This window comes from Coffea arabica, chromosome 6e (assembly GCF_036785885.1).
Source record: "Coffea arabica cultivar ET-39 chromosome 6e, Coffea Arabica ET-39 HiFi, whole genome shotgun sequence".
Taxonomy (NCBI): domain Eukaryota; kingdom Viridiplantae; phylum Streptophyta; class Magnoliopsida; order Gentianales; family Rubiaceae; genus Coffea; species Coffea arabica.
The window spans coordinates 802,489-829,430 of record NC_092321.1 but is presented as its reverse complement, the minus strand read 5'-3'; the positions used below and the strand labels follow the sequence as shown (position 1 = coordinate 829,430).

General features: G+C 37.8%; 5 protein-coding genes across 7 annotated transcripts; 3 read left to right on the top strand and 2 right to left on the bottom strand.

Moving 5' to 3' along the window:
- Nucleotides 1-706: 706 nt before the first annotated feature.
- On the bottom strand, nucleotides 707-2,323 carry LOC140009592 (protein NODULATION SIGNALING PATHWAY 2-like). Its single transcript, XM_072055662.1, has one exon. The coding sequence runs from the start codon at nucleotides 2,321-2,323 to the stop codon at nucleotides 707-709; it is 1,617 nt and encodes a 538-aa protein (XP_071911763.1).
- A 9,963-nt stretch (nucleotides 2,324-12,286) lies between these two features.
- Nucleotides 12,287-13,867, top strand: LOC113692062 (protein NODULATION SIGNALING PATHWAY 2-like). The gene has a single exon (XM_027210402.2). The coding sequence runs from the start codon at nucleotides 12,287-12,289 to the stop codon at nucleotides 13,865-13,867; it is 1,581 nt and encodes a 526-aa protein (XP_027066203.2).
- Nucleotides 13,868-14,455: 588 nt separating this feature from the next.
- LOC113695449 (gamma-interferon-responsive lysosomal thiol protein-like) lies at nucleotides 14,456-16,338 on the bottom strand. 3 transcript variants are annotated; one of them, XM_072054206.1, is made up of 5 exons: nucleotides 15,800-16,336; nucleotides 15,611-15,676; nucleotides 15,317-15,433; nucleotides 14,946-15,038; nucleotides 14,456-14,867 (listed from the first exon to the last, which is right to left on the bottom strand). In XM_072054206.1, the coding sequence occupies exons 1-5, from the start codon at nucleotides 16,178-16,180 to the stop codon at nucleotides 14,676-14,678; spliced, it is 849 nt and encodes a 282-aa protein (XP_071910307.1). In that variant the 5' UTR covers nucleotides 16,181-16,336; the 3' UTR covers nucleotides 14,456-14,675. The 3 variants fall into 3 exon arrangements, with proteins under 3 accessions (XP_071910307.1, XP_071910306.1, XP_071910308.1); XM_072054205.1 differs by having other exon boundaries at nucleotides 15,317-15,448; nucleotides 15,800-16,333; XM_072054207.1 differs by lacking the exon at nucleotides 15,317-15,433 and having other exon boundaries at nucleotides 15,800-16,338.
- A 608-nt stretch (nucleotides 16,339-16,946) lies between these two features.
- LOC113692783 (protein TIC 56, chloroplastic-like) lies at nucleotides 16,947-21,606 on the top strand. The gene is made up of 6 exons (XM_027211338.2): nucleotides 16,947-17,659; nucleotides 18,507-18,717; nucleotides 19,430-19,627; nucleotides 20,144-20,426; nucleotides 20,601-20,763; nucleotides 21,098-21,606. Exons 1-6 carry the CDS (start codon nucleotides 17,186-17,188, stop codon nucleotides 21,293-21,295), a joined length of 1,527 nt encoding a protein of 508 aa, XP_027067139.1. The 5' UTR covers nucleotides 16,947-17,185; the 3' UTR covers nucleotides 21,296-21,606.
- A 484-nt stretch (nucleotides 21,607-22,090) lies between these two features.
- LOC113692784 (uncharacterized) lies at nucleotides 22,091-23,849 on the top strand. The gene is made up of 2 exons (XM_027211339.2): nucleotides 22,091-23,417; nucleotides 23,573-23,849. The coding sequence occupies exons 1-2, from the start codon at nucleotides 22,778-22,780 to the stop codon at nucleotides 23,632-23,634; spliced, it is 702 nt and encodes a 233-aa protein (XP_027067140.1). The 5' UTR covers nucleotides 22,091-22,777; the 3' UTR covers nucleotides 23,635-23,849.
- The last annotated feature ends 3,093 nt before the right edge of the window (nucleotides 23,850-26,942 follow it).

Here is a 26,942-nt window from a genome sequence, read left to right as displayed (position 1 = left end):
ACATACATTACATCGTTGAATAGTTAAACGAACATGTACGTAACTCCAAAACCTCAGGTCCTCCACAGTCCTCATTTTATCTTCGAGGAGTCGAAAGACAAGCCGCAAATTCAATATATATATATATATGCACACATATCCTTTTGGCCAGGTGAACATCACAATTTCCTTTTGTATTGTAACCGAAATTACTGTACCAGTGAAGAGATAATTAGCTCTATAGTACAGATTAACAATTGTTTGAGATTTAAACATTATCGGGATTAGTTGATCAGACCCTAACACCTTCTGGAATATCAACTAGCAGAAGACCTAACAGATCCCCATATATTTCATTCACAGTTTCCTTTTTCGTCAAAGGAAAATTTTGTAAATGTACATTAATTAAGCTTAATCGATATAGAGCTCAAATCTATCAGTTAAGACGTAATAAAATCTACATGGATATATGCATCATCAAAAAGGTTTAGCAAAACTTAGAACAATTATGGAAGCATGCAATTAATTGATTTGAAGTCTATGAAAATTATATTTATCATTTGTATAATTGAATGATTTCCATGTACACATACAACGTAACTAACCAATGGAAACAAATCATTTGTACAGTATGTGTCAACAAATATTTTTTTCCTGCTCCTGGCTATTAATTTTCTCACTCATTACAGTTGTGTTTTTTTTTTTTTCAAAATTTAGCCAATTTTGTTCAACTTCTCCAGCAAGAAACTCTAACCATGGGCGTCCCCCTCCAGTCCATCACCATCTCATTGTGGCTTTCACCTTGTATCCTCACCCCATATAGACTCTCACCTTCTCTAACAACTTCCTTGGCCTCCATCAAACTCTCTCGGCTCAGCTTCAGACCCTCCAACCCAAATCCTATTTCCAGCTGACCATATCTCTTCCTTTCCTCCCATTTTTCAGCCCATGCAAGAGAAGAAACAGATGGTGCCACGAATAGGTTTTCCATGGCAGTTCTTGCCTCCCCAAGATGACTCGGGAAGTTCAGTTTTATCGACTCCAACAGGGCTTGGTAATGTGCCATATTTCCGTCCAAGAATGAACCGTAAGTAGAGGTATTTCTGACTTTCTCCCAGGCATCTCCATCACCAAAAGTAATGACGCCGCCCTTGTAATTGCCACAAGCAGCAGAGGCATGTACTAATTGCAAGAAGTTCTGAGATGCTCGTAAAAACTCAAAGACATCCCTTCTGCTCCTTACCCTGCCCATATGCGGCAGTCCAACCATGCAGTTGAACACTAAGAATTGTCTTCTCCCGGATGATCCCTGTTTTCGATTACTAATATTCTTGAGCTCACCAACAAGATCAGCTAATTCCACCTCGTCCACCATCAGTTTTAAGCCATACGACCTTGCGTAATCCGAAAGCCGTTTCTTTGCGTCCTCAAACCTCCACATGGTCAAGGGATTTGCATCCATGACGGCATCCTCCCCCTCCGCGAATTTCACCGACGTCAGTGTCACTTCTCGGCACTGATGTCCGATGGCCTCGATCAAGGAAGCCCACTGTATACCCTCTCCAATGTCAAAGTCGAAGATGCGTATGGTATCTGCATCGTCGGGCAAGGATTCGAGAATCGCTAAGTTGGCCGCAAAATGAGCGAACTTTCCGTTTGGGAAAATCTGGTAGAATGCTTTGAAAGCCTGATAGAAGTTTTTGGCGGACTCCTGCTTGAGGTAGTCCGACTGCTTGTCCAGGGCGTGGAACATGTAATACAATAGACGTTCCACGGTATCTCCAACCGGACTAACTTTCTCGCTGATGCGTTTCGCGATCACTTCCGCGAGCTCCTCTTGTCCCATTTCCATGGCTTCCGCGTAAGCCATGAGTAAATGGAACACGGCAAGCTCGTTATCCAACTCCACGCCTTCTGCGGGCAAGACCAGTGATGACGGCATGGATGTCACGTCCAATGATGCAGCATGGCTTGATATCATTGATGATGATGGCATGGATATTTGGTGACAACTGTGTATACAATTACCTCCTTTGCTCTCCTCCAGAGACATGGAGACGTCGGTAATTTCACCGTCAATCGAGATGGGATCCTGGAAATAGACCAGGACATCTTCCGTGGTGATGTCCATGTCGCCATCTAGGTGAACTGGAAAATTCGCGCACCTTTCTTGGAGCATACTCGTTTCAAGATAGCTCTCCTCCATTAATGTTGGGAGCGGATAGCAGGTATATTCACCACCCCCGCAAAATCCATCTTCTCTAACATTATCCAGAATTGAATTCAAGTTGTTGTCATGACGAAAATACGACCAAGAAGGTTGGAAGATTTGAGATTCGGTCATTATTAGAGGAGCCAATATTGCTGGCTAGTTGAGGAGGCAACCTTAAATTAAAGGAGGCTTTTTATTCATAAGACAAGGTGAGGATATAGGGGACTGGCGGTATTTATATATCATCTCAGGAACATTGTTGAGATCTAACATGGGACAAGGTTGATCACAACACAATTTCTAATTCACCCATCTTCTTCCTCCTCCTTGGCCATATCTCAAGGAAGATAACCAAACAGTGTTGATCTTGTACTCTTAACTTGTATATTTTATTCATTAACGAAGATTTGAGATAAGTTTTGAAGATATTTTTTGTTTCCTTTCGTATTTTGAATAGATCAACGGAATTTTAGATAGATGTTGGAGATTTTACTCGCATCCCGGATAACGTAGGACAAAACTTTGGTTAGAAATTTCCCTTTGATACTTCTTACGATCTGGAAAAGGTGAACACAAGGTATATCTTATTCTTGCTATAGTAACATGTAGCTTTACAGAAAGTTCCCTGAATGAGACAAGTGTCTGTATTCTCCAAAATCTCCTCTCTTTTTTTTTTTTTTTTTCCCTTTTGGATCATGAAGGGGAAGGGGGTTTCAGAAGACAACAGTATTCCAAATTTGGAATATACAGTGACCAATAATATGCCATACTCTTCACCAATCTCACTGTGAGATTTCCTTCTTTTTTTCCTACAGAGAATTGCAGGAAGGGAGATCCTCTACTTTATGTTTAAAGATCAGAATTTATATTCTTGTAATTAATAAACGACCCAAGATTATCCCGTATATAAGTTTTACAGCCAACTAATTTTCGTCCGTGAAGCTAAGAATCTGCATCTGTTAAAGAGTCATTGGAAAGAAATCTTCCCTCTCACAGGATGAATATTTTATCGTTGGTCTGCCATGAAATCGTCAGCTCTTCAGGTTATTTATGTATTTACTTATGCACCAGCTCTAACTCTTTTGTATTTTATTTTTTTGTTTTAATTATACGTTGTTTGCTTATCGAAGTAACGTTTATCATCCGGATATATGCAATATCTTTGCTTCGTCAAGACTAGTTATGTCGATTCTCAACAAAATAAGACAAGCACTAGCTAGAACATTAAAAATATGTCAAGCCTCAAAACCCATGTCTCAAACTTTTTTTTTTTCTAAAAAATGAATTAAATTGCATATTTTTCATTTTTAATCTGACACGTAGCCCTATAATATGTGGAGGACAAACATGCACTCTATCACATCAGCTTCCTGAAGTCATGTGGTCGGCAGTTTTCTTCTTTTGCTATCAGTTGAATGTCGCTTTATTGTATCAATAGCAACGTCTTGAGTGGAAGAGATGCACTGTGTATCATACAACTGCGAGTAATTGGTTTTCAAACATTCTTGTTCCCAGGGATTTTAAAGATAATCTATATTTTGAGAGAAAATTTATACAAGAAAGAAATTTCACGTCAAGCCAGAAGAACCTTCATCCGGATAAGATGCGTGATTTGTTTTTTCCTTGAACTTACTACTGTTGTTTTGGAGAGATGCCAGTAAGTAAGGATTAAGGAGCTAAGACAAAATTCCAAGGATTTGGGCAAGGTCGTAGTCCTCGTTGTATTCTGATGGATGGAGGGAAGTTAAAACGAATGGTTTTACGCCAAGCCATCTGCCTCTACAGTGTTCTTTATTCTTCTTTTTTCGAGCATATATACAGTTAATTAGGTTAAGGTTGAATTGAACTTTCGACTTGTTTGTTTCATTTTATTAATTGTCATTACAGTCGATCTATTATCTGTGTAAAGGTTTTATCCAAAAATGAAACAAAAAAGAAAGCAAGATAGAGTAAAAGTGTTTCTATCTATAGGATACAAGAAGGAATATTAGATATTGGTCAATAATTGCTGGTATTCTACCGACAGGCCCAAACGTGACCTATAACCATAGTGTTTCTCTTTTCCTCTTGTTGGCTTTGCGCAAATGATTCTAGTAACGTAACAACTCTTTTGACCCTTTCTCACCGAATATCATCTTCGTGTTTAGCTAAGAAAAGGATGAGAATATAAGATTTCCCTCTCCGCTCTCGTCTTACTTTACATGCCACGTTAATCCTCTAGTTTTGTTGGTTTGTTGTTTCAGTACTTTGACGATGAATAGTCTTTCCCTTTAGACTTGAAAAAAAAAAAGGATATGCAACGAATTAGATGGAAAAGAAAGAGCCTTGTCCAATATAACCACCAGCCTTCGTGCCGGTGACCACCATCAAGCCTTTAAGGCTTGGTGGGGTGGGAGGCAAAATGCCACAATAGTGGCTATTCAAATCCAAGCTGTCCGTTTGATCCGATGATGGTTCAGTTCCCGTCGGTCTCCCTCCATAGATCCAGTTGGGTTCCCCCTAGAATAGGTTAGAGTAGGAGTAGGTGTAGAATAGACTGTTAACGACTGTCAAAAAAAAAAAAAAAAGGTATTCATTCCATTTCCACAATCATCTCAGAATAACTACTGTTATTTTCAATTGAAATTATGCATATCACTTGAAGCAAGATAATTTAATTATACTTGAATCCAAATAGAAACGAGATAAGATTTTTTTTTTTGTTTAGTCCACAAGATAAGACATGTTTATCTTGTAAAAAAGATAAGCCATATACCTCAAGCAATCTTCCAAAACACACTCGTACTCCAAAATGGCATTTGATAAAAAAGGGTTTACACAAGATAAGAGGTGAGTTTGATATCTAATTATCTGTAAAATTAAGTTTGAAATTTTTTTTTTCACTAAAGGATCCTCAATTTAGAAAAGTGAATGACAATATTTAAAATTTATTGCGAGTCCACCTCTTCTATTTTGTATATTCATTTTATATTCCAAAGACACACACAAAAACAAAAGAGCTCGATAAAATTTTCTGTCAGCAAGAAGACGTAGTGCCTCTGTTTGTCTAAATCAAAACACCCGGTCTCCGCATGTTTAATTATAATTTGGCGGTTCCCAATGGGAATGCGGGACTGTTTTAGCGTTTGTTTGTTTGTTCGTTTGTTTTTTTAAATTAAAGATGAATAGATGGGGAGAACTGTATGTATATCATTCACTAATTACTACGTACCCATATCAACAATCATCTAAACGGCCCTCACAGGGTGATCCAGCGGTAAACGGATTTTTAAGAACTCTTATGATCATGAGTTCGAATCTTATCCTAAATTTGAACCCTCGTGCCTTGTTCAGGATCGCTGTGTGGGGCCGTGGCGCACTCCTCCGATTTGGTGAACCAGTTCGAGTCCTAAGAATTCGAGTCGGTGCATGTTCCGAGTTATAAAAAAAAAAAAAAATCATCTAAACTCATTACTCGCGACACGTTAGTAAGTAGTTACTAGTTGTTGGGAACTAATTAAAGAAAGATACTAAAGTCAATTTTGAGTACAGTATCCATGATTCAAATCTATGCATATCTTGTCACGTCATTTAAACATTTAAACTTTTTGAAATAATTTAAGTACTAATAACTCTTATTCTGGAAAAACCTCTACAGGTTTCAGTAGTGCCTCTGCTCAAGAAACTTGTACAGGCTATCATTGTTCCAAATCCAAACCCGGAGAGCATCGCGTTGCTATTGAATTTGTTGAGTTATTGGTCAAAGGGAGTGTTACTTACTAACTTACTGCCACAAGAAAAGATCCTAAATTCTGGACACAGATTCCGCATCATCAGCCATAACAGCAGTCTACTATATATACAGAAAACAGGCGAACCAATACGAAAAATAAATAAGCAACACAATATAAATTAGAAGTGAGCATCAACAGGTCAACCACCACCATCCATTTGTATAATAAAGCCAAGGAAAAAGAAAGAAAGAAAGAAAGAAATTCGACCCAGTCAATGAAGGAAAATAGCTTTCACCACCAAGTTTAGTCTGTTACAATTTGCCAAACCCAGGTTTTGTAGTAGAAATATATATAGTTGGCAGCTCTCAAACTCATCCGTATTCGCTGCTTCTGCAGACTATTTGTCGCTATAAAAGTCACAGTTTTGAAAAACCCATGCAAGTAAGTATTATTGGTTAATGATCACTTAATAGATTTCTGCTTAATGATCGCTTAATTGTCACCCACCGTCAGCGAGAAGGCTCTAAAAATAATAATATGTCAATCCATATCCGCCGAAAAAGATATCTGCCCATGTTTTTTGGTAGCAGTATTCTGCTGTACATTTGAGTTTCCAGTTGCCATCAACTTCGTTCCAGTTGCATTTTGGAGTTTCCTCATTAATTCTTAGATAAATATGGAAGAATCAGTTAACCAATACATTACGTGTTGGGCTTCTTTTTTATTGCTTGTCTTCCTTACAATTTGCTTCCAGGAGGGATGTTGCATATTAGTTAATCCAATTAATAGGGTCGGACAACCCATTTGGCCCAACCTCATGAAAAGAGCCACCGGTCAGTCCATTACTCAACCCATTCCAAAATCCCTACAATGACAATATGAGAGTGTATCTGCTACGGCTATGGGGATTGATCTTCTTACTTTCTGCGTTTTGTGTTCAGCAAAATTTGCAAGATTTTAGAGGAAGATTATTACTCTCAATCCCTTGGAATTTTTAATATATTCATAATTTTCGATACAAAATGCAAATTTGGTTGGCATGTGGGGCTTGCTAATTGGCAGTCCAATTTTTTTGGGGGAACCCGTGTAAAAGTAAGTTAAAATCCTCCTTTTTTTTTCTTTTTTTTTTGTTCTCGTTTGTCTAATCTGAAAACATAAACTAGAACTGTCAATGGGGCTGGGCCAGCCCGAGCTCGGCTCGCTCGGCCAGACAGAAAGCCCGATGAGCCCGATCATTTAGTGAGCCGGTCTGAGTTTGAACCTAAAAATTAGGCCCGAATTAAATGTGAGCCGAGCTTGGGCCTTATTAGGCTCAAACCCGATATAGGCCCGGGCCTTTTAATTACCTATATATATAATATTTATATTTTGATATTGTGTATAATTATATATCCAAATATATTATTACTAAATACTAAATATATACATAAATTACAAAATACAAAAATACATCTAAAAACTCTTTCATGAGTTTTCTTGAGAGCCAATATTGGTAATGCATAACTAAATCTCTAATTTTTCTTATTGGTTGAGTAAATTTTTGTATTGGCATAATATTGGTTGATTTTTATTTTTGTCTACAAACACAAAAATCATCAAGCATATTTGGATTTAAATCACAAGATTATAAAAAAAGTTTCAACTTTTAAATATGTATTGGCTTATGATCGCATGTTTTATTACTATTTTTCATGCATTTTGAATGGATTAAATATAAATATTGTTGAAAAATTTTTGGTTTATATACGTTTTAAGAACTATTATTTGTTCATGTTTAGTTTTAATATTATAGTCTTGTAAATGTTAAATTAGTTTTACAACTTAATAGTTATAGTAATAATATTAAGAAAATTAAGGAGTAATAAGTGAGTTTGGGCTAAACCCGATTAAAACTCACAACCCGAATATTATGTGAGTTGAGTATGAGTTTCACATTTACGAACCCGAAACTTATAGTCCGAATCCCGAAAATGATTTAAATTAAATGAGTTGAGTTTGAGCTCAGCAAAGCCCGGCTCATTAGACCCGATTGACAGGTCTAACATAAACACGAGGGAGACTCGGCTGATGTTGAAACACCTGTATAATTTGCAGATTAATTTTTTCCCCGTGGATCAAAATGTCCAAATCGTTACGTCAGAAATAAGAAATTAGACAGCGAGTATTAAAAGTTAGTGAACGGAGACCATATATGCGACACAAAGATTGTGACCATAAGCAGTTTAGCATTGATTCTCGTCCCTTTATTTAGGGAGGGAGTAGAAGGGATGAAAATTTTCTGAAAAAGCTCGCGTTTAAAAAATTATGGATGAAAATTTTTCGTCGATATTCAGTTTGTTTTTCTAGGTAAAATCAATATGTTGTTTTCTAGTTTTGTTTCTGGAACATATTGGGGGGGTGGAATTTTTAGGCCGCTGTTGAATCCGCAATTGCGTTAAAGAAACATCAGGCAAAACCCTATTAAATGAGGTAGAGATGATCAAAGCGAGTCACTGGCTGGCTAGAAACTAAAAAGCCACGACAGAACATGGGAATTTCATAAGGGGGGGCTGGTTAGCTCAAAAGATGAAAGTGAAATAATAAACCCCCCCCCCCCCCCCCCCCCCCCCCCCGGGAATCAAATGTGAATTTTGTGGCTAAGTGCAAGACTCCAAGCGAAGTGACCTGTGTAACTACAAAAAGGGAAAAAAAAAATGCACGCAAGACTAGGGAGAGCCTTGAGAAATCCAATTGTCTGGAGCAACTAGCAGACTAATTAATCAAGACAGCAGAGAGGAGGCAACCACAAGAGAGGAGTCAATCACGCTCTACCAAGTGAAATTTTGTTTTCCTCTTCTTTTTTTTTTCATCATTCATTATCAGATCATCCACAGAAGAGAGAGTGTTGTCCCTGATACCTACCGAGTGCTCAACATAATACTAGTAAGAGTGACCATGAATGAAAGCGGCATGCAGCAGTAGCTTCCGTCTCGAGATTTCCGGCAGTAAGCAAAAACTTTTTGACACTAATTTCCATAAACTGTGGTTCTACAAAATTGCGTCCAAAAAAAAAAGGGGGAGTTGACATAATCCAGCCAAATATAGCACGTTGGCTGAATTGTCTCTCCATGTCCATCCCCATGTGTCTGAAAGCTATTGTTTAAGGGGAGCTGAAGGATGCTAACAGCTGCTACTACATTGTTTTTTTTTTTTTTTTTTTTTGTAGTATTACAAAAAAGACTAAACAACAGTCATTCCACTTCAACCATTCGCCAATTTCTCAAGACCACCAACTTCCAAAACCCACCCTACCATGAAAAGCAACTACACACCCTCCCAAAAATCCACTAACAGTTGATGTTAGTACATAGGCTTTCCGATTTTTCGAGACGGAAAGGGTATAATTGCTGCATTCAAAAGTGGGGTATGCAGCACATTAGTCGTTCACATTAAGCACGCAAATCTACAAGCGACGACCCACCGCCGGCAGTTTACAGCAGGTCGAAAGAGTAGGGTTGAATACGAGTCAAGCTGCTCGCGAGCCCATCATGAGCAACTCGAATTAAAGTTCAACTTGAGCTCGAACTCGACTTTAAAAATAATTAACTCGTTGACTTGCAAACCGACCTGATTATATATATATATATATATATATATATATATATATATATATATATATATATATATATATATATAATTTTATTATTTATTACTTGTAGATAGAAGACTGGGTGTGTTTGGATAGAGTATTATTTAAAATATTATTTGGAATAATTATTGTAACATTTTTTGTGATATGATGTATGTAAGATAAAAAAATAGTTGAAAATACGTTATCTCACTAATCCTGAGAATTAACTCTTCAGACATTTGACATTCCTCGATTTAACTAAATGGCCGTCTAGACTCTTCAAGTTTAAAAACGAACCAAAAAATAATAATAAAAAAATAAAAACCAATATTTAAGTGTTCCAGCTTTGTAGGCACTCAGTGTAGATCTTGTGGATTATTTGGAGCTAAATCTAAGTAGTTATTTCTGCTATTAATAGTTTGTACTACTATTTTTGTAATTTAAAAAAAAAAAAGTTTATCGTTTTGCAAATGAACTGATATCTGGAGTCTTGACAATGTAATTAAGGCACATGATCCGTGGAATTTGAAGAAACGACAGCTTTGTACAAACGTTAGCAGCAGATAGCTATGGTAGTAAAATGAGACCCAGCAGCAACTAGTGCAGTCTCAAGCTTTGCCAATCATTCAAAGCAGCTAAGGTAGAAAATTTCAGCAAAATGACGAAATCATACACCATACATCCTTCCACATTTGGGAGGTAAATACGTTCTTTTAATTGGATTTCTATATTCCCACGTCCCATGTTGTTATCCAAATCCATATCTAAATCCAGATCGTGTGTAATCCAAAGCTTATGTCATTTTGGTTCCCTCAAATCCCCCCTGCAGGCAATTCGTCTTCACAGCAAAACCCCCCCAGGCAAATGTAACATTATATATATATAGGTGTGCGGGGAGCAATGATTTAAAAATGGACATTTGACTGTGGTGCTTCTTGATTATTGGTAGGGTGTTGATAAGGCTGAATAGAGCAGATACGCATCTGCTGGATGAGAAGAGGTTTTTATAGAAAAGTTATATCAGGTCCAGTAAACTGATAATAAGATCTCCATGCGTATACAAGTTTAGTAAACTAGCAGACGCAAAATGACGAAATTTAAAGATTTGCAAATCAGATTACCAATCCCCTGGATATCTTTACTTTATGACTATCCTCATCGCCACTCGTTTAGGAAAAAAAAAGAGAGAAAAAAACATCTTTCTTTGATTTCATGATATCAACCAAATCTCCAAACTATGCATCGCCTTCATTGTTCTGATGAGTTCTTGTGCCGCACGGTCCAAACAGCACAAATTACTGGACAGAAGGCTATCTGATGTGAGTTGAATTGCAATATTACCATTCTTTCTTACAGCTCATCACTAATATGATGTGGCTTTCCATCCATTCACGTCTTGCCTTTGCACTTCCAGACTAATAGAGAAATTATAGTAATGATAAATAACAATAATAATAGAATTGACAGTAAATCTTATATATATTGACAGTTCACTGTTGGATTTATGACGACGTATGTGTAAAAGTTAAATTTTAAATTCAAATTTTGCATAATGATTATTGCACACTCTTTCATATCTTAAACTCGCACTTTATACAAGTTTCATCACTAACTCCAAAAGTTGTCAAATACATATTTGTGTACCAAACAATGGGTGAAGATGTGAATTAATTAGGATCAGGGTGTGTGGATTTAGATTTTCAACAGTAATTGTTTTTTTTTTTTCTGAAAAAAATGCTAAAACTCAATGGGAGAAGAAAAGACATGTAACATGCAACAAAACTACTTCTATTTTATTTTATGCAAGTCTTCCTTACCAAAAAAAATGTAACAAAACTACGTATTTGTCTTCTTCCTAACGCACATTTTAATGGACAACCGCAGGCTCAAAGCTTCTTCTCTTAACTTTAAAGTGAAGAAGAAGATGGTGCAATTTGAAACATGGTTCAAAGATTCAGCCGAGTCGTCACCAGAATGGGATTTTTTGATTTAATATCGGGACAAAATGATTTCGAAATAATGAATCGCTGAGAACTCGATCGAGATGTCTCCAAAATGGATAGAAACGGTTGAATTACTCCGAATAAATTCAAGTCAACTCGAAATTTTATTATTTTTGCTAATTTTTTAATTATTTTTAATTATCATTTTTTTAATAATTTTAAAAATATTAAAAATTTTAAAAATTTACATCTCACCGAAATCGCGATCGATAGATATGTAGAGACTGATGTGAAACGGTCGAACCGCAACGGCAACCGCGATTTTGAACCATGATTTGAAGCCTCAGCTGAAGTTTTGTCTCTGTATGTAACTTCCATTCAAGTTTCAACCGTGGAAAAGACATGTGGGCCCGTGTAGACCGCTAATGCTCAAATACGTGCCTTCTTGTCAATTTCTCACCCTTTGAACGGGTGATTACTTCGAAAGAAATGAGCGATTACCGGGAATTGTTTGACTAATTTGTCCAACATTAAACAAAAAACATTACATCAAAGGAAAACTCCAAGATAGAAAGAGGACTCGTCATCAAAACTCTATCGGAGTAAAAGCAATAATACTAATAATAGAGTGTTGGAGGCTCGTAATTCTCTTTTTATGCGTGTAGTAATTAATTTACGACCTAAAAAATGATTTGTGCGTATATATATATATATATATATGGCCGGTGGAAATCCTATCTCTCCCAAGTCCCAACTCATTCGAGAATTGAGAGTCCTCCTCCCCTAGTAGTCAAAGCAGTGTATTAGCACCAAAGCAAAGAAAAAAATGATGGGGTCCCAACTTCTTCAACCATCATGGCCACTTTACAGCACAGTAAGTCTTGATCATGCTGGACTCCACAGTTTTCCGATGGATATTTGCATAGACGAACCGCACGACTTTTCTTCCTCATTCGCCACCGAGAAATCCTCTGGAATTTCCTTTGATTCATATTTTGCGGCCGTGACTTCCCCTGATAGCCTTGTTGAATTCCTAATTTTCGATGATGAGAAGCGAGGCGGGGATACCATGGCGCATATTATGGACGGCCTTGAGCCTATTTCGAGCAGTGGGGCGATCGAGGAAGATTGCCAATGGTTGGAGGAAAGCGATAACGGCGAGGACTATATTTCCTCACAGCTGACTCCGGAAGCAGACGCATGGAGTGCTTGCCCTCCAATGGAACAGAGCAAACCCGGCTCGGCATCCACCATGAATGCTACACCATCAGAGAACATGAGCCTGACTTTCCCTCCAGTGAACAACATGGGAACAGACACCCAATTGGGCCTCCATCACCTATTGACGGCTCTTGGAGAAGCCGTGGAGAATGGTCACCAGGAGCTCGCCGAGGTGATAGTGAGACGCATAACTGAAAGAATCGACCCCCTAGGAGAAGCCCTGGAACGCCTTGCCTTTAATCTTTTCCAATCCGCAGAGAACCAAGGCAGCTACCTCAGGCAGCAGTCCACCAAGAATTTTGAGGCTGCTTTCAAGGCTTTCTACCAGTGGTTCCCCTACGGGAGGTTTGCCCACTTTACTGCTAATTCAGCCATCCTAGAGGCTATGCCAAGTGACGCAGAAACAATTCATATAGTAGACTTCGACATGGGAGAAGGGATCCAATGGCCTCCTTTGATGGACTCAATAAGCCGGAAGGGAAAGTCATTGAGATTGACATCCATCATATCAGGAGATTCCTGTTGGGTTTTCGAAGAAACAAGGCAGCGATTGTATGATCACGCTCGATCTTTAGGCCTCAGTTTGAATGTTGAGGAGATGGCGCTGGAAGATTTAGTGGCTGAGATGAAAAGAACGAAGAAGAAAGGCGGTGCAAGAGAATGGTTGGCCTTCAACTTAATGGTTGCGCTTCCTCACATGGGACGGCGGGCCGACAGAAGTCGTGTCGTGGAGTTTCTAACGCTAGCGAAGGATTTATTAGTTTATTCTGCCGGCGATAAGGGGATCATAACTATTGGCGATGGAGAAGCAGGGGGCAATTTTGCAAATTGCCCTGAATATTCTTCGTTCTTTAACAGCCATTTCACACACTACCAGGCCTTATTCGAATCAATGGAGTGCAACTTCCCTGTTTATCTAGCAGAAGCAAGAATTGCTATGGAAAGTCTTTTCTTGGCGCCTTATGTTTCCTCACATTCCTGGTTCCAGCACTGGCAAGACGCCAGGGGTAGTCAGCCATTATGCGGGCTGGATGGCCGGAGGATGAGCAGAGACTGCTTGATTGAAGCCAAAGAAATCGTGAATGAACAAAAAGCTTCATACAAGGTGAATTTCCAAAAAGAAAACGAGAATGAAATTGTCCTGGAGTGGAGAGGTATTCCAATAGTAAGAGTTTCTAGCTGGATATAGGAGGGTAACAAATACCTAACAAAGTTTTGCACATAATCATGTGGTTAATTGATCTTGTATAGATTGAAGATTGATTATGTATATTCCAATCGTACAGCAATAATATAGCGCATATACGTGCTCAATATTTTGGAGGCCATTGTGGTGCAGTGTCTCACAACCCAACTTCAACATCTGCAACAGGGACCAATTTCAAAGAGGTGAATGATCAATAAAATTAGGGAAAATCGTTCAAAACATTTCTCATATTTTGTTAAATAAATTCTTTCGTCTTTCACTTTTAAAATCATAATTTTGCATCGTTTACTAAATAAAATAGGTAAAAATTGGTTTCAATCTAAATTTTTAATTACTTTTTACCTTGAGTTTATCACGTAACCCACATATGGCTATATTTTTAGGAGTAAAAAAGTTAGATCTAATTTATGGTTAAACAAATGATCCGATCCATATTTATTTTTTTTTTTTAAAAAGTAGAATATGACTGAATCATATTCATTATTTCTCCTAAAAAAAATATGAGATCTAATCTTTGTGTGCATAAAAAATGATTACATGTACGTCATGCGGTGATATCATGTTAAAAAGTGATGGAAACTTATGTTGTACTGATTTGGGATTCGAGTCCTCCCAATTAAATTATTTAAAAAAAAAACACTGATTGAAATAGTATAACATCAGCATGCGTGCACAAGGGCCATAGCTTGACTCTGTAACTTCAACACGATGTTATTTTCCTTCTGTGATAGACATGGAAAGTGGCCTTCGGGGAATGAATTTTGGAGGTTCCTTCATTATCTCTGTGGCATTAATTGTATGTTCCTGGCTGTTCAAGTGAAGGATCGAATTGTATCCCGCTTGTAGCATTCTCTGGAAAGCATGCCTGGATGGGATTCACCATATTAGCCGAGTTGACCTCCAGCTTGTATGATTTGCAGGCTTGGGGCGTCAGTCTACCCCGGTAAGCTTTGCAGATGTAGGACACGAAATTCTGGTAGTCCTATAAACAGACAAAATAATCAGGAAAATGTGTGTGTGGGACTGTGGGTGTGTTTGAGAGAGAGAGAGAGATAATAACTTCTCGAAGGGGTAAATTATTCACAAGCACCCATGGCACGAATCTGTGAGGGGGATTAAGACGAGCAGTTTCATCAGCATACCCTCGTTCAAGCTGCATGGTGAAATCATAGGAGCAGTAGAATATGTTTATGTGGTGGTATAAAACTTGAGAAATATATCGTAATTTTATCCAATTAACAGAACAAAAGAGAGAGACAACGAAACAAGAAGGTGTTTATACAATTTTATCTAGTGAGACTGGCTATAGTCTTGCCTTAGCATTAGTGTAGTCAGTCTCTGCATAGTTATATCTTGCCATAGCATTAGCAGTATTTACATGGCAAGTCTCTGCAGGAGCAAAAGTTGGAGGTTCTCCTAAATAAGTTTTACCTTAACTGCCAGTCCTGTGCTGAGACAATTCGAAATAGGCGTCGAAGTCAGTCCCAGCGTCGGAAAACAAGATTGCCATCTGTTGTTTAACCGCAGCTGCTCTATGCAATATATAATCTGGTAATGCGTTCTCTGTTTGTAAGCAATCCATGCAGTTCACAATTTTAGAGGGTTCCAACCATCATTAATTAGCTCGTCTTCGTTAATTAACAAACTAACATACCCATAAATCGTTATCTGATGAGATAGTTAGTACCATCACGTTAAGTAGAGCATATAAGAGGAATATTTTACCGGATTAGGCCAAGCGTAGATAGCACAGGCTTCCACCATGTTGAGTTTACATTCATCGGGACCGTGCTGCAAGCGCATAAAATATACTACTCCACTTTAACTTAGTTCCATAACATTAATCAGGGGAGAAAGCGAGCTCTGCAAAACTACTGGGTTAAATAAATTGTGCTGTCAGCTGTGGCTCTGTACCTGGCAAACCCATGCGTTATTTGGTGTAATTTGGGTGTTACCCCAAGGGACAAGCCTGAGTTGAACGATGGAGGCGAGATCTGTTTGAAACACCTTCACCAGTTGATTCACTATAAAGTTTGCGCAGTATGGGCACAGAGACTCGTAGTACAGGGACAGCACCACGACGTCATCATCATCTTCTTCTTCATCAGGATAGCCACTGGCGGCCGCTACAGAAGAATTCCTGATCCTTCCGCCGCGGAAAGTAATGCTGCTACTTCTGCTACCCTGATCTAAAGGCGGGGAAGCTGCTACAGCAGCAGCGGATTGATTGACCGCCAAAACAATGAAGAGACTTGCAAAGATAACAAATCCGAATGTTCGTTTCTGAGATGCCATTAACTCTTTGTTAAAGGATTTTCTGGTGCAGCTAGCTGCTCAATCTTCTTGCTTGCTGCTACACAAATCTTTTTGCTTTTTTTTTTTTTGCCCTTTTTCGCAGCTCGAAGAAAGTTATCGCTCGCTTTATTATGCCATCATCATACACTACTGATCTCCTCTTCCTTTTTATTTTGTTCATCTTTCCAACTTTTCCTTTTCTGTAAGACAGCACTTGCATTGGTCAGCTCTAATTGTTATAATCAATGCTCTAATTTATTTCTTCATCTACCTCCACTTTTCCACTTTGCTTAGTACTAAGCACTATATTATTATTATTATTATTATTTTGAATTCTTTTTTTTTTTTTTAACATCGGCAGCGCTGTGAGATGTGGAATAAACTAGTTACCGTATCGCTTATGAATTTCTTTTCTTTTAAAATAGATTAATAAAAAGAAAAAAAAAAAAAGCAAAGCATCAGTTTCGTGATTTTAGAAATTCTGTAGGGGGCCCTACCCAGTATCCCACGTGATAGAGCTGTTGGCCCGACTCTTTCTTTGGTGGGCTCCAATCCAACAACCAAAAGATGAGTAGTGCAAAAGATGAAAGAGAGAAGGCAAAATCTGAAATAATTGTACTCAGAAGCTTGGGGAAGGGCAACAAGAAAGAAATGCCTCAGACGCAAGATTTGGGCTTCAAAAATCGCACTGGGCTGCCACAATTGTTACGAAATCCGCCCAATCTCTTCTTTTCTTATCAAACTTGTCAGTCATCCCAGGCCCTGAGTGAGTGATCAGTTCCCTAAACCTAAACAACTCCGCCCAATCTCTTTTCACTCACTACTACTAACTAGTAGTACTGGATGATTCATCCGTTTCAGCCAATAGTTGCTCCTCCATTGTCAAAGCTCTCTTTCTCATGGTTTTTGTCATTCTCAATTTATCTTCTCCCTACCCAAAGCCCCCGACTTCCCGCGATATGCATTTTCACCTCAAAACCCTTTAGGCAATAGTTGTTCCGTTCAATGGCCTCGCTCAACTTCGACTTTAACCCATTCAACGGCGACAACTGGTTCAAGAAACCCATCAATCTTGTCTCGCTCTTTGAAAACCTGAATCCCTTTAAACCCCAAGCCAGCACCCCAAAATTTGCAGCCTTATCTTTTAAGCCCTCTCCCAAAAAACCCAAAAATGAAGCCGCAAACCCCGGAAAATACGAGCAAATGCTAGACCAGTTCTACTGGGAGTGCGAGAATTTGCCGGATTATAGGCACACCCCTGAGGTTGAGAGGCTCCTAAATGAAGACCCCGTTTTTGAGAAGCTGGAAAACCCCACGCCCGAAGAGCTTGCGGAGAATGCCAAGCGGTGGGAAGAGTTTCGGGCCAGCCCGGTGGTCCAGTTCTTGGCCCGCGCTGAGGAAATTGCTAACAAAATCAACGAACTTGAGCTTAAAGAGAACTCCACCCCTTACAGAAAGGAAGACAGGAAACTGTGGAAGGTTTGCTGCTGATATTTTTTATTAGTATCAACGTATTTTGGGTTTACATGCTAGTGCTTTCCCCATTGTCACTTACAATTCGTTGCTATTAAAAAGCTGATTCAGCTTGAGCTGGTTTCCGATTCGAAATTGCGGAGGCATGAAAATTTGTTCTGTATTATTATGGGGATTCATATTCTCTCCTTTTCTTCTGTGGAACTGTTGCTTTGAATTTGGTGGTGGTTTTGATGAATTTTGGTCGAGTCATGTGAGAAACGTGATTACGGAATTGCTGTAGCGAATTTCCTTCTTTTTCAGTATATGCGAATTCCACTTTGAATGTGAACAGTTTACTGTTAAAAACCTTCAATTTAAACCTATTTTTCGTTTTCAGCTAGTATCTAGCATTAGTGGTCATATTGTTCAAGGCTTGGATGATTGGAGGCTGTGGACTTGTATTCTTTGGTATTTTGTGTGATCGAGAAAATCAGTCAGCTTAAGTTGCAGCAGGATTCTATTGTTTAAAAAAAGTGGATGCAAACAAATGAATGCAACATTGAAGATTATCCTGAGTTTGAGTTTGATGGATATTGGTGCACTATATAGGGAACGTGATTACAGAATGACTTAAGTAACTCTTTTTAATTCAAAATTTATTGGAATTTCCATATGAATGTGAACAGGGTATTGTCACGCCTTCATCTTTGCTGTTTGATTTCGGTAGTACAAGTGGTCAATTCAATGTATTATTTATTGGAGGAGCTGCAGTTATAATGTTTACTCTGTCTTGAATACATTTGGGTCAAAAGTAAATGCCTACTTTTGCTGTTCCAAATTTTTGAAGAACCTATTCGTGATATTTTTGAAGGCAGTCCCTAATGTACTTGGATTGGATGGGAGGCCAATGCCTAGGAAAGCAATCAAGACAAAGAGGGAATCTGATGATAAATTTTGGGATTTCGCTAGGCAGTTCTTCTTTGGTCTCTGGCGTTTCCGTCAAAGGCCATATCCACCAGGGAGACCGATTGATGTTGCTCAAGCTATCGGATACAAGAGGCTTGAAAGACGCTATTATGACTGTAAGAACATACATACAGAGGATTTGATGTATCTTAAGCTTGTGAATTATGTCAGCAGGATGTTATTTGTAATAAGTTTTTTGGTGTATTTGGGTCACTACCTTCTGAAGTGAATTATATGTTTGCCTTTTTTTGTTGCGAATGTAGCTGCTGTAGATGTCATAGTTCACTATTTTCTGACAACTTATTTCATTATGAGCTTCCTGGATGGAACAACTGAAAATGTTCTTTTGTTTCTTTTGGGTACATATATTTTGTAAGTCGTGCAGTACTACTAATTTTAATAAGTTTTTCCTAGTTAAAAACCATGCCCACTTATTGGTTATCCTTACCTATTTCTTTCTTGTTGCTACCTCTTGCCAAGCATTAAATTATTTGTACTTCATACTCTAATCCTATTTACACTGGGGATTTGAATTTAGTTGCTATTTTTTGTTAATCTAATGATGCTTTCAGTTTTTATGAAGTTATTTGAATTGTTAGTCCTGTTTTAATCTGACTGTAACTAAACTCCTTAGGTTAGATGCTCTGAATACCATATCTTACTCATATCTTGGCAATATATTTGGTCTTGGAATGTAAGGCAAGGCAATGTGTCCAATAGAATGGATGAAATATGAAGGCTTCTCATAGATGCACAGTTCCATTATCTTACTGTGTAGTGCATTACATGGCATCTAAATTGATCACATTTATGATACCTCCATGCCAGTTATCATGAGAAGTAGTGGTTGGTACTACAAGGATAGATTAGGCCGAACAAGAGGGCCTATGGAGTTGATCCAGCTTAAGACTGCATGGGGGGCTGGAATTATTGACAAACACACCTTCATTTGGGGCGATGACATGGATGAATGGGCACCAATTGGCATGGTTTATGGTCTTGAACGAGCAATTGCCACTTGGGAAGGTTTGTACGTGATTCTGCTGCATAGACTTGCTAATATCTTGTGCTATCATCTGCTTTATAAACATGTGCTACGGTTGTTAGGCATGAAATGGACCATTTAGTGGCCTAGTACTAGGGTGTAAGCAATTTCAGGGAGGGAATATTTTCTCTCTGTATGATTTTGTATGGACATAATATTCTTGTAAATTCATACCATTAATTGATTGGTTCATTTTTTGAATCGATGCTTAAATGAAATGCATTACCTGGGAAGTGATATGTGCAGCCATCCACAGACACTATCAAGTATATCAGGCCTTTTACAAAGCTAGGCTTAGTTGAGATTTGAGTGTTTGCAAACTTTTCTGGACTTCTTCTAATAGTGATATGCAGTTGAAGGTTTTTTTTTTATTTATTTTTTGCTTCTGATTTTTTTGTAACGAGTGTTCTTCACCTGGGAAGTTATTGTCTGGACTGCGGACGCTGAGATCTTTTTTCCTTTTCTGAAAAAAAAAATATATTTTGGCTTCATTCCAGTTAGATTTGGTGCTGCTGCAACAGCTGCCCTTCACAAGTTACAAAAAGGCATGCCCCCTTGGGCACCTCTGAAGGGGCATGAACAAAAAACATACAAGCAGCTCCAAGAAGAAGCTTATGAAAGCAAAAGACGTGATTTAGCTGTGCTGGAAGCTAATGAAGGTGTTTGGCCTGGTGTAAGGATACCTAGTCATGCCTTGTTTCTATGGGCTAGTGGCTCTGAGCTGACGTCAGTTTTGGAAGCTGACCACATGCCCAATAAGTTTATCCCCAAGGATCTCAGGTATCATATTTATGAACTCCTTTTCTTTATATTTCTTATGGCAGGTAATGCTGGTTTAAAATGATCAGGTTGTTTTCAGAACTGTTCTTGATATTAGAGTCTGTAGTTTAGTTAGAGTTGAACTGCTTCAGCTCCATTTTCTGATCCAAACTTACTCGTTACTTGTTGAGACAGGTATCAATTAGCAAAAGTAATTCCTGGGTTGAGACCATGGGAGGTTCTTAGTGTTGAGCAAGCCATGGATCAGATTACATATGGTGGGGAGTGGTACCGTGAACCTCTTGGTTCATACACAACTGGCCCCCCATACATTCAAGAGTGGAACAAGGATGTCAGGGTACATAATCTACCGCTAACTCATAGTACTTGTTGAATTTTTTTACTAGGTCAGCTAATTTTGTGAGCTTTACATTGCAAAGGTAAATCTGAATCAAAGAGACTCGGATATGTTTCTGTGCATGCAACACAAGCCACCACTTAAAGCTTTGGATTTTGGAAGATCTTCATTTCTTCTATGTGCATCTTGTACCTATCATTCAAATTATTTTATACGCGTGATCGAAACTTGGATCGAAACATGGATCTATTTGTCATCACATGAGATGTAGATATATTGGTGTCTGCACGTACATATATTTGTTACTGAACATTTTACTGCCTTTTTATTGCAGACGCTATTTGACATTTTCCACAACCTTAGTGTCCAAGTGTACAACAAGCTGGAGAGGACAATTCCAGGTTTTAGTACTGTTATGGAGAGAGTTCAAGCAGAATCTATCGAAAGAGAGGAGAAAAGGAGGGAGAAGAGAGAAGCAGAGAAGAGGGCTGAGAAAGAAAAGTCATTTGGTCGAGTAGAAGGAGACCTGTAGTCCCTCCGGCCGTTTCCCTCTGCAGTTCCTTGAGGGGAAAATTTTCTCCTCGTGTTCCCTTTTTCAACCCCTAGAGTTCTATGGTAAGTGAGATGTAGCCGCTCAAACAGTGTGTGAACTACTCGTATATTACTCCCAAAAAAACAACAACAAAAGAGTATACGAGCGAACTAGGCACGAGGAGAGAGTAATTTGTGTTGTATAATAGAACTCCCAGAATGTATCATGATACATTTTTTGCATTTTTCCGGCCTTCTGGGGGGGATGTAATCCAGGCGGATCTTATGTAGTGGCCATTTGTGCTTTTGGTATCCCTCCTATTCCCTGATCTTCTGCCTAAAATTGGCGACTTTCATTCGGCCAGGTTACTTTCGTCTTTTGGCATAATATATGACTAAACCACCCGAGTTCTATTGTCCATAAAACGAAATGGAAAAAGAAAAAAAAATGAAATGTATAATGATCAGGATAATACTGGGAAAGAAGACGTGTCCTCTACTAAATATGCGTTGGCATTTATGAAAACAAAGTGATCAGGGAAACAAGTTTTGTACTATTAGCAAATTGCAGATTTCTGTGCATGCAAATTGCAGGTTAAGCGAATGTTTACCCGTTAAGTGAATATTTAATTGCAAGAAAAATTCCGGTACTAGCTAGGACAGGAAATTTTTGTTTATATTATAGTGTTAACAATTGAATACTTATACCTGTTTTCGGGAAGGTTTGAGATTAAAGAGACAGATTAAGACGGTAATTACCTATATTTTACAGAGTCATGTGCTTGGAGAGGATATTGGGGGGCCATGTCGATAATAGTACGGCGATAAACACACACAAAAAAAAAAACCCAGATAAACAAGCTCTGTTCCCCCTTTGGCTTGAGCAACGAGCAACAGGATTGCCAAGAAACAGATAGAGAAAAATCATTCGACCTCGGTCCAATAGTTGGGGAGAATTCTTTCAAATCCCGTCCGATGTATGTCATATAAGAGAGTGCACAGTGCATTCGTCTTTGTCGAAGTAGGAGTAAAGAAAAATGGAAAGAACCTGTTAACTATTACCAAGAACTACGCTGCAGCGGGGTTACCCAATTAGTACCCATAAAACTAAAGAAAGAAAAAGGAGCTATTTTGAGGAGTCTGGGCTGGAGTGGAGGGATTTGCTGGTATCTAAGTAGTCAATTGTGGGTGGTGAATAGCGAGTACATACTATAATATATGATTACTTTCCCGGCCGAGTAACCGACATTTGCAGTTTGCGAGGGGCAGGTGTCGGTCGGTGCAGTGGGCAGTGAGGCTGCTGCGCCGAAAGCTGCGAACTACGTGGAATCAAACTACAGCCCTCTTTTCCTTGAGAATTAGTCCGTCCCTCTCTCAATCTTCTGCTTCAATACTATACTACGCTCCAACAGCGATATCAAGATAACAGAACCCATTCTTCAAAAGCCTTCAATTTTGCTAAAGGATTTAGAATTAGTTAGCTATGGAGGATGTCGTGGATGAGATTCAGAATACAGTTTCCCCTGATGATAAGAGAAGCTCGTTAGTTGGTGAGCCGGCGGCTGGTATAGGAGCAGAGCAAAGAGTTGAACAAGTAAGGGACGAGGCTGAAGAAATACAAGGTGAAAAAGAGAGGCCGATGGGTCTCATTAACAACTCGATTTCTACCATAGGCTCTGTAACTGGAGGAGACGATGAGGAGAAGAATGGATCAGGTGGGTTATCTGGTGAAGAAAGGAATATAGAGGAAGAGAAAGAATCAGGTGGGCCCATAAATCATCTCATCTCCAACTTGGTTTCACCCATATTGAGCCCCAGGGTGAGAGAGTTTAGCAACAAGAGGAAAGCTGATGAGTTTGAATCTGAATCGAAACAAGAGGACAAAAGGGGTGATGGATTGCCTTCAAAATCAGTGGAGGAATTTGGTGGCAGCAGCGGTGGCGATGGAGGGATACTCAAGGGTTTGATTTCCAATATTTTCCATCAAGACCAAGACCCAGGCGTCATAGGAGGAGAAGAAAGGAAAGTTAAGGATGTTAATCAGGGTGCTGAGCAAGTGAAGTCAGAAAGAGGAGGTGGGCTCGTGGAAAGCCTGGTTTCAAGCTTGCCAACCCCTCTTGCAGGTACTCGCTAATTTGCTATCTATACTACATACAACACCCTCGCCCTCCTATTTCCTTTTTGTCTCAATTTATTCTTGTGAATTGAAGATTAATATTTTTTTTTTCTGACCAAATTAAGCTTCAGTTTCTAAAACTGGTTCTTTCTTGATGAACAGAGGATGCAGCCCCGGCTACGGATGAGGCCTCCATTCTCATTCATTCCATTGTGCACGAATAACTGGGGCAGCTGAAGTTTTTGGTCATTTAACCTTCTTCCAATTCAAATGTCCCTCCTACTAATGTACACGATGATGTCTCGTTTCTTGTTTTGATGGTTTAGTGAAACTCTTTTGCCCAAATTGTTCCTTAATTTACTCAGTTTTGGCCATACCCCATCATCGTCGAGCAATATTGCTGGGGTTCATTAGGAATGATAAATTCAACTTTGCTCAACTATTGTGGATCCAATTATTTGCGTCTTTATCGCTCTCTCTCTATTTATCACTCTCTTAAGTTGTTAGTGTAGAAAAATATAGGGTTAAATGCAAAAAACCCCACAAACTATATAACCAGTTGCAGTTTACCCCCTAAATTATAATAATAGGCATTTTGCCCCCTTGAATAATATGTTTGGACAATACTACCCCTACTATCTTAAATCCTTTCTTTTTTTTTCTCTATTAGCTTTTTTCATTTTTTCCTTTTATTTTCTTTTTGTTCTCCTTCTCTCATGGAACTAGCCAACGTCTTTCTCCGATGTGAAAAGACTTACATAAAAAATTTTAACATTTTTAAACTGCTTTTTTAATTTGTTTATTTGTTAAATTCATTCTTAATAATTTGTCATAAACTCTTTGTTATTACAAAATATTCAGAAGGGCAAGATGTGTATATATTCAGAATTTGGGTGGGACAAAACGTTTCGTAAGGATAGATTAGGGGGTAGATTGAATTGAATAAAAAATCACCTATCACGTTATATATATATTAGTTTGATATTATAATATTTTTTTTTCCTTATCTTATAAAGGTGCTTCCTAAAGCTGTACGATGCTTATAGCTGAAATGCATAAATCAAAGAAAGTGTGAAATACAATAACATATTTCTTGAATGGCTATAAAACCTAAAGAAATAGTTCCATTGGAAAAAAATTAGAGAAATTTATGATGACATGGCATTTAGATTCTTATTGAGTACATAGATAATAATATTTGCAACAAATTTTATTCAAAAGGTTAAGAGATTTAATTGCATCATCAACGATAAACTTGTTGATGTTTAATTTTCTCTCTTTTCTATTACTGTGATAAGAAAATGATTTCGAATATATATATTGTCGGCGTATCTATTACTGGTATTTTAAAAACAATGCTGCTAGTAGGCTATGTGGCAAATGTCTATTGGTGACTTTTTATATATTTTGGACCAATGACGAAAAAAAGAAATCAATAATTTGTTGTTTAGTGGTAAAAGCTGTTCTCAAGGAAAAAAATGACACTAAACATGGAAACCAACTGCCGTTATTTTAATATTGTAAAAGATTTTTTATATATATAAAATATTGGCATACGAAATTAAGAAATAAACAAATTTTGACTAATCTAGTCTACTTATTTAAACAATGCTTAAAGAAAAAAAAGGAAGAATTTAAAAAGAAAATGATAGGCAAAAAGAAAAATAACAATGCTTAAAATAAAAGGGGTAGATTTGTCCAAACATATCATTCAAAGGGGCAAAATGCCCATTATTATAGTTTAGGGGGTAAACTGCAACTGGGTATATAGTTTGTGGGGATTTTTTGCATTTAACCCAAAAATATACTGCTCTCTCTGTCCACTTGTTCTCTCTGCTTTTTCTCTACTCTCTGCTCATCATCTTCCTCAACGAGATCTTAGTTTTAAGTCGAGAGGTCTCCCTTCCTTGTTTTCTGTTTAATAAAGTTCTCTTTCCCAAAGTGTTTGCTAGTGAAAGTTCTCATCCATTCTAAGTTATTCTAGTGAGAGCTTTGTTTAATTTTTTGTTATTATTTTCTCAAATCTAACAGATTTTTTCAAATCTATATATTATATCCAAAATTTCTTAGATCTTTTGATTAAATCTCATCATTAGTTTTGAATTTAAACCAATATTTGTGATTCAGAGTATAATATTTAACATTTTATAACTCTGTTAAATCTAATAATTTTTCAGATCATATATATTTGTGACATGTTCTGTATGTTTTCAATTTTCTATCATTAGTGTAGTTTTCTTTATCAAACAAATTCTACTGGAAGATTTTGAGCTAATTTATTAATAATATTGGCTTTTATTTCATACAAAAAAATGTTAGTGTAGACTTTAACGTATTTTAAGTGCCCCAAATTGGGTTTTAAATTAGAGTTTCACTTAATCAGACGACAAGCACGTACGGCTTTGGCTTCTATGCAATGAAATAGCGCTGCGCGGTGTTCCCAATTTTGATCTCTTCAATCAATCCGCGTTATGAATTACCATAACGCGAAGGCATGGTGCCATGATTTGCATCAATATCAAAATATTGCAACTTTTCATACCATTCTCATGGTCTTCATAACTTACATGGATGTTGAAGGGTGTTTTTCTTTTGAAGCTCATACAAGTAGGGGTATACTTAATTAAGTCAAAGATTCTAATTTTTAAATTTATTTGATTATTTTAATGAATTTAAAATTGTGTTTAAATTTAATTTATTTATTTATTGAGTCAAACTCAAATGAACTTTTATTGAGTAAAATTTGAGTGCTTGCAATTTATATATATATATATATATATTTCAATTTAAACTAATTGAATCAAACTCGAGTGGAGTTTTATTGAATAGAATAAAATATTGTTTAAGTTTAATTTGATTAATTGTTAAACTATCGAACGAGTTCTTATCAAATCGAATTGCATTCAAGTATTTAATAATTTGGTTCGTATTTCAACCTTACATGGATAATAGGTGAATCTGAATCCCTTGCCCATCCTCATACAAATAAGGGTTAATTCCACTTTGTCCCCCCAAACTTTGGACGATTATCCACTTAAGTCCCTAAACTTCAAAATGGGACACTTAAGTCCGTAAACTTATAAATACCTCCCACTTAAGTTCCTGAACTTATAAAATGGGACACTTTCATCCCTAAACCCTCATAAAATGGGGCACTTCGACCACCAACGGCATTCAGGATTTGTTAACAATTTTCCTTAAGTGGGAGGTATTTATAAGTTTAGGGACTTAAGTGTCCCATTTTGAAGTTTAGGGACTTAAGTGGATAATCGTCCAAAGTTTGGGGGGACAAAGTGGAATTAACCCTACAAATAAAAAGCTTGTCATTTAACAGAACATCCCAAATCACACCTCATCCATCATGATGTTAGAGGCACATTCCAAGTTTACCTTTTGTGTTTTCCCCAATGGTATCTGCATTCTATTCGATATTTACTTTTTTTTTTAACACTTACATCCCCAAATTATCTACAGGCTAGATTCTCTTGGTGCAACAACTATATATAAGAAACAAGGAAACTTAAAAGTGGAT

Coding starts and splice junctions, on each gene's coding strand:
- LOC140009592 (XM_072055662.1), bottom strand. CDS start 2,323: ATGACCGAATCTCAAATCTTCCAACCTTCTTGGTCGTATTTTCGTCAT.
- LOC113692062 (XM_027210402.2), top strand. CDS start 12,287: ATGGGGTCCCAACTTCTTCAACCATCATGGCCACTTTACAGCACAGTA.
- LOC113695449 (XM_072054205.1), bottom strand. CDS start 16,180: ATGGCATCTCAGAAACGAACATTCGGATTTGTTATCTTTGCAAGTCTC. Junction 15,039..15,316: donor GCACAGGACTGGCAGTTAAG/GTAAAACTTATT, acceptor TTCACCATGCAG/CTTGAACGAGGGTATGCTGA. Junction 14,868..14,945: donor ATAATTTACCCCTTCGAGAA/GTTATTATCTCT, acceptor GTCTGTTTATAG/GACTACCAGAATTTCGTGTC.
- LOC113692783 (XM_027211338.2), top strand. CDS start 17,186: ATGGCCTCGCTCAACTTCGACTTTAACCCATTCAACGGCGACAACTGG. Junction 17,660..18,506: donor AAGACAGGAAACTGTGGAAG/GTTTGCTGCTGA, acceptor ATATTTTTGAAG/GCAGTCCCTAATGTACTTGG. Junction 20,427..20,600: donor TTTATCCCCAAGGATCTCAG/GTATCATATTTA, acceptor TTGTTGAGACAG/GTATCAATTAGCAAAAGTAA.
- LOC113692784 (XM_027211339.2), top strand. CDS start 22,778: ATGGAGGATGTCGTGGATGAGATTCAGAATACAGTTTCCCCTGATGAT. Junction 23,418..23,572: donor CTTGCCAACCCCTCTTGCAG/GTACTCGCTAAT, acceptor CTTGATGAACAG/AGGATGCAGCCCCGGCTACG.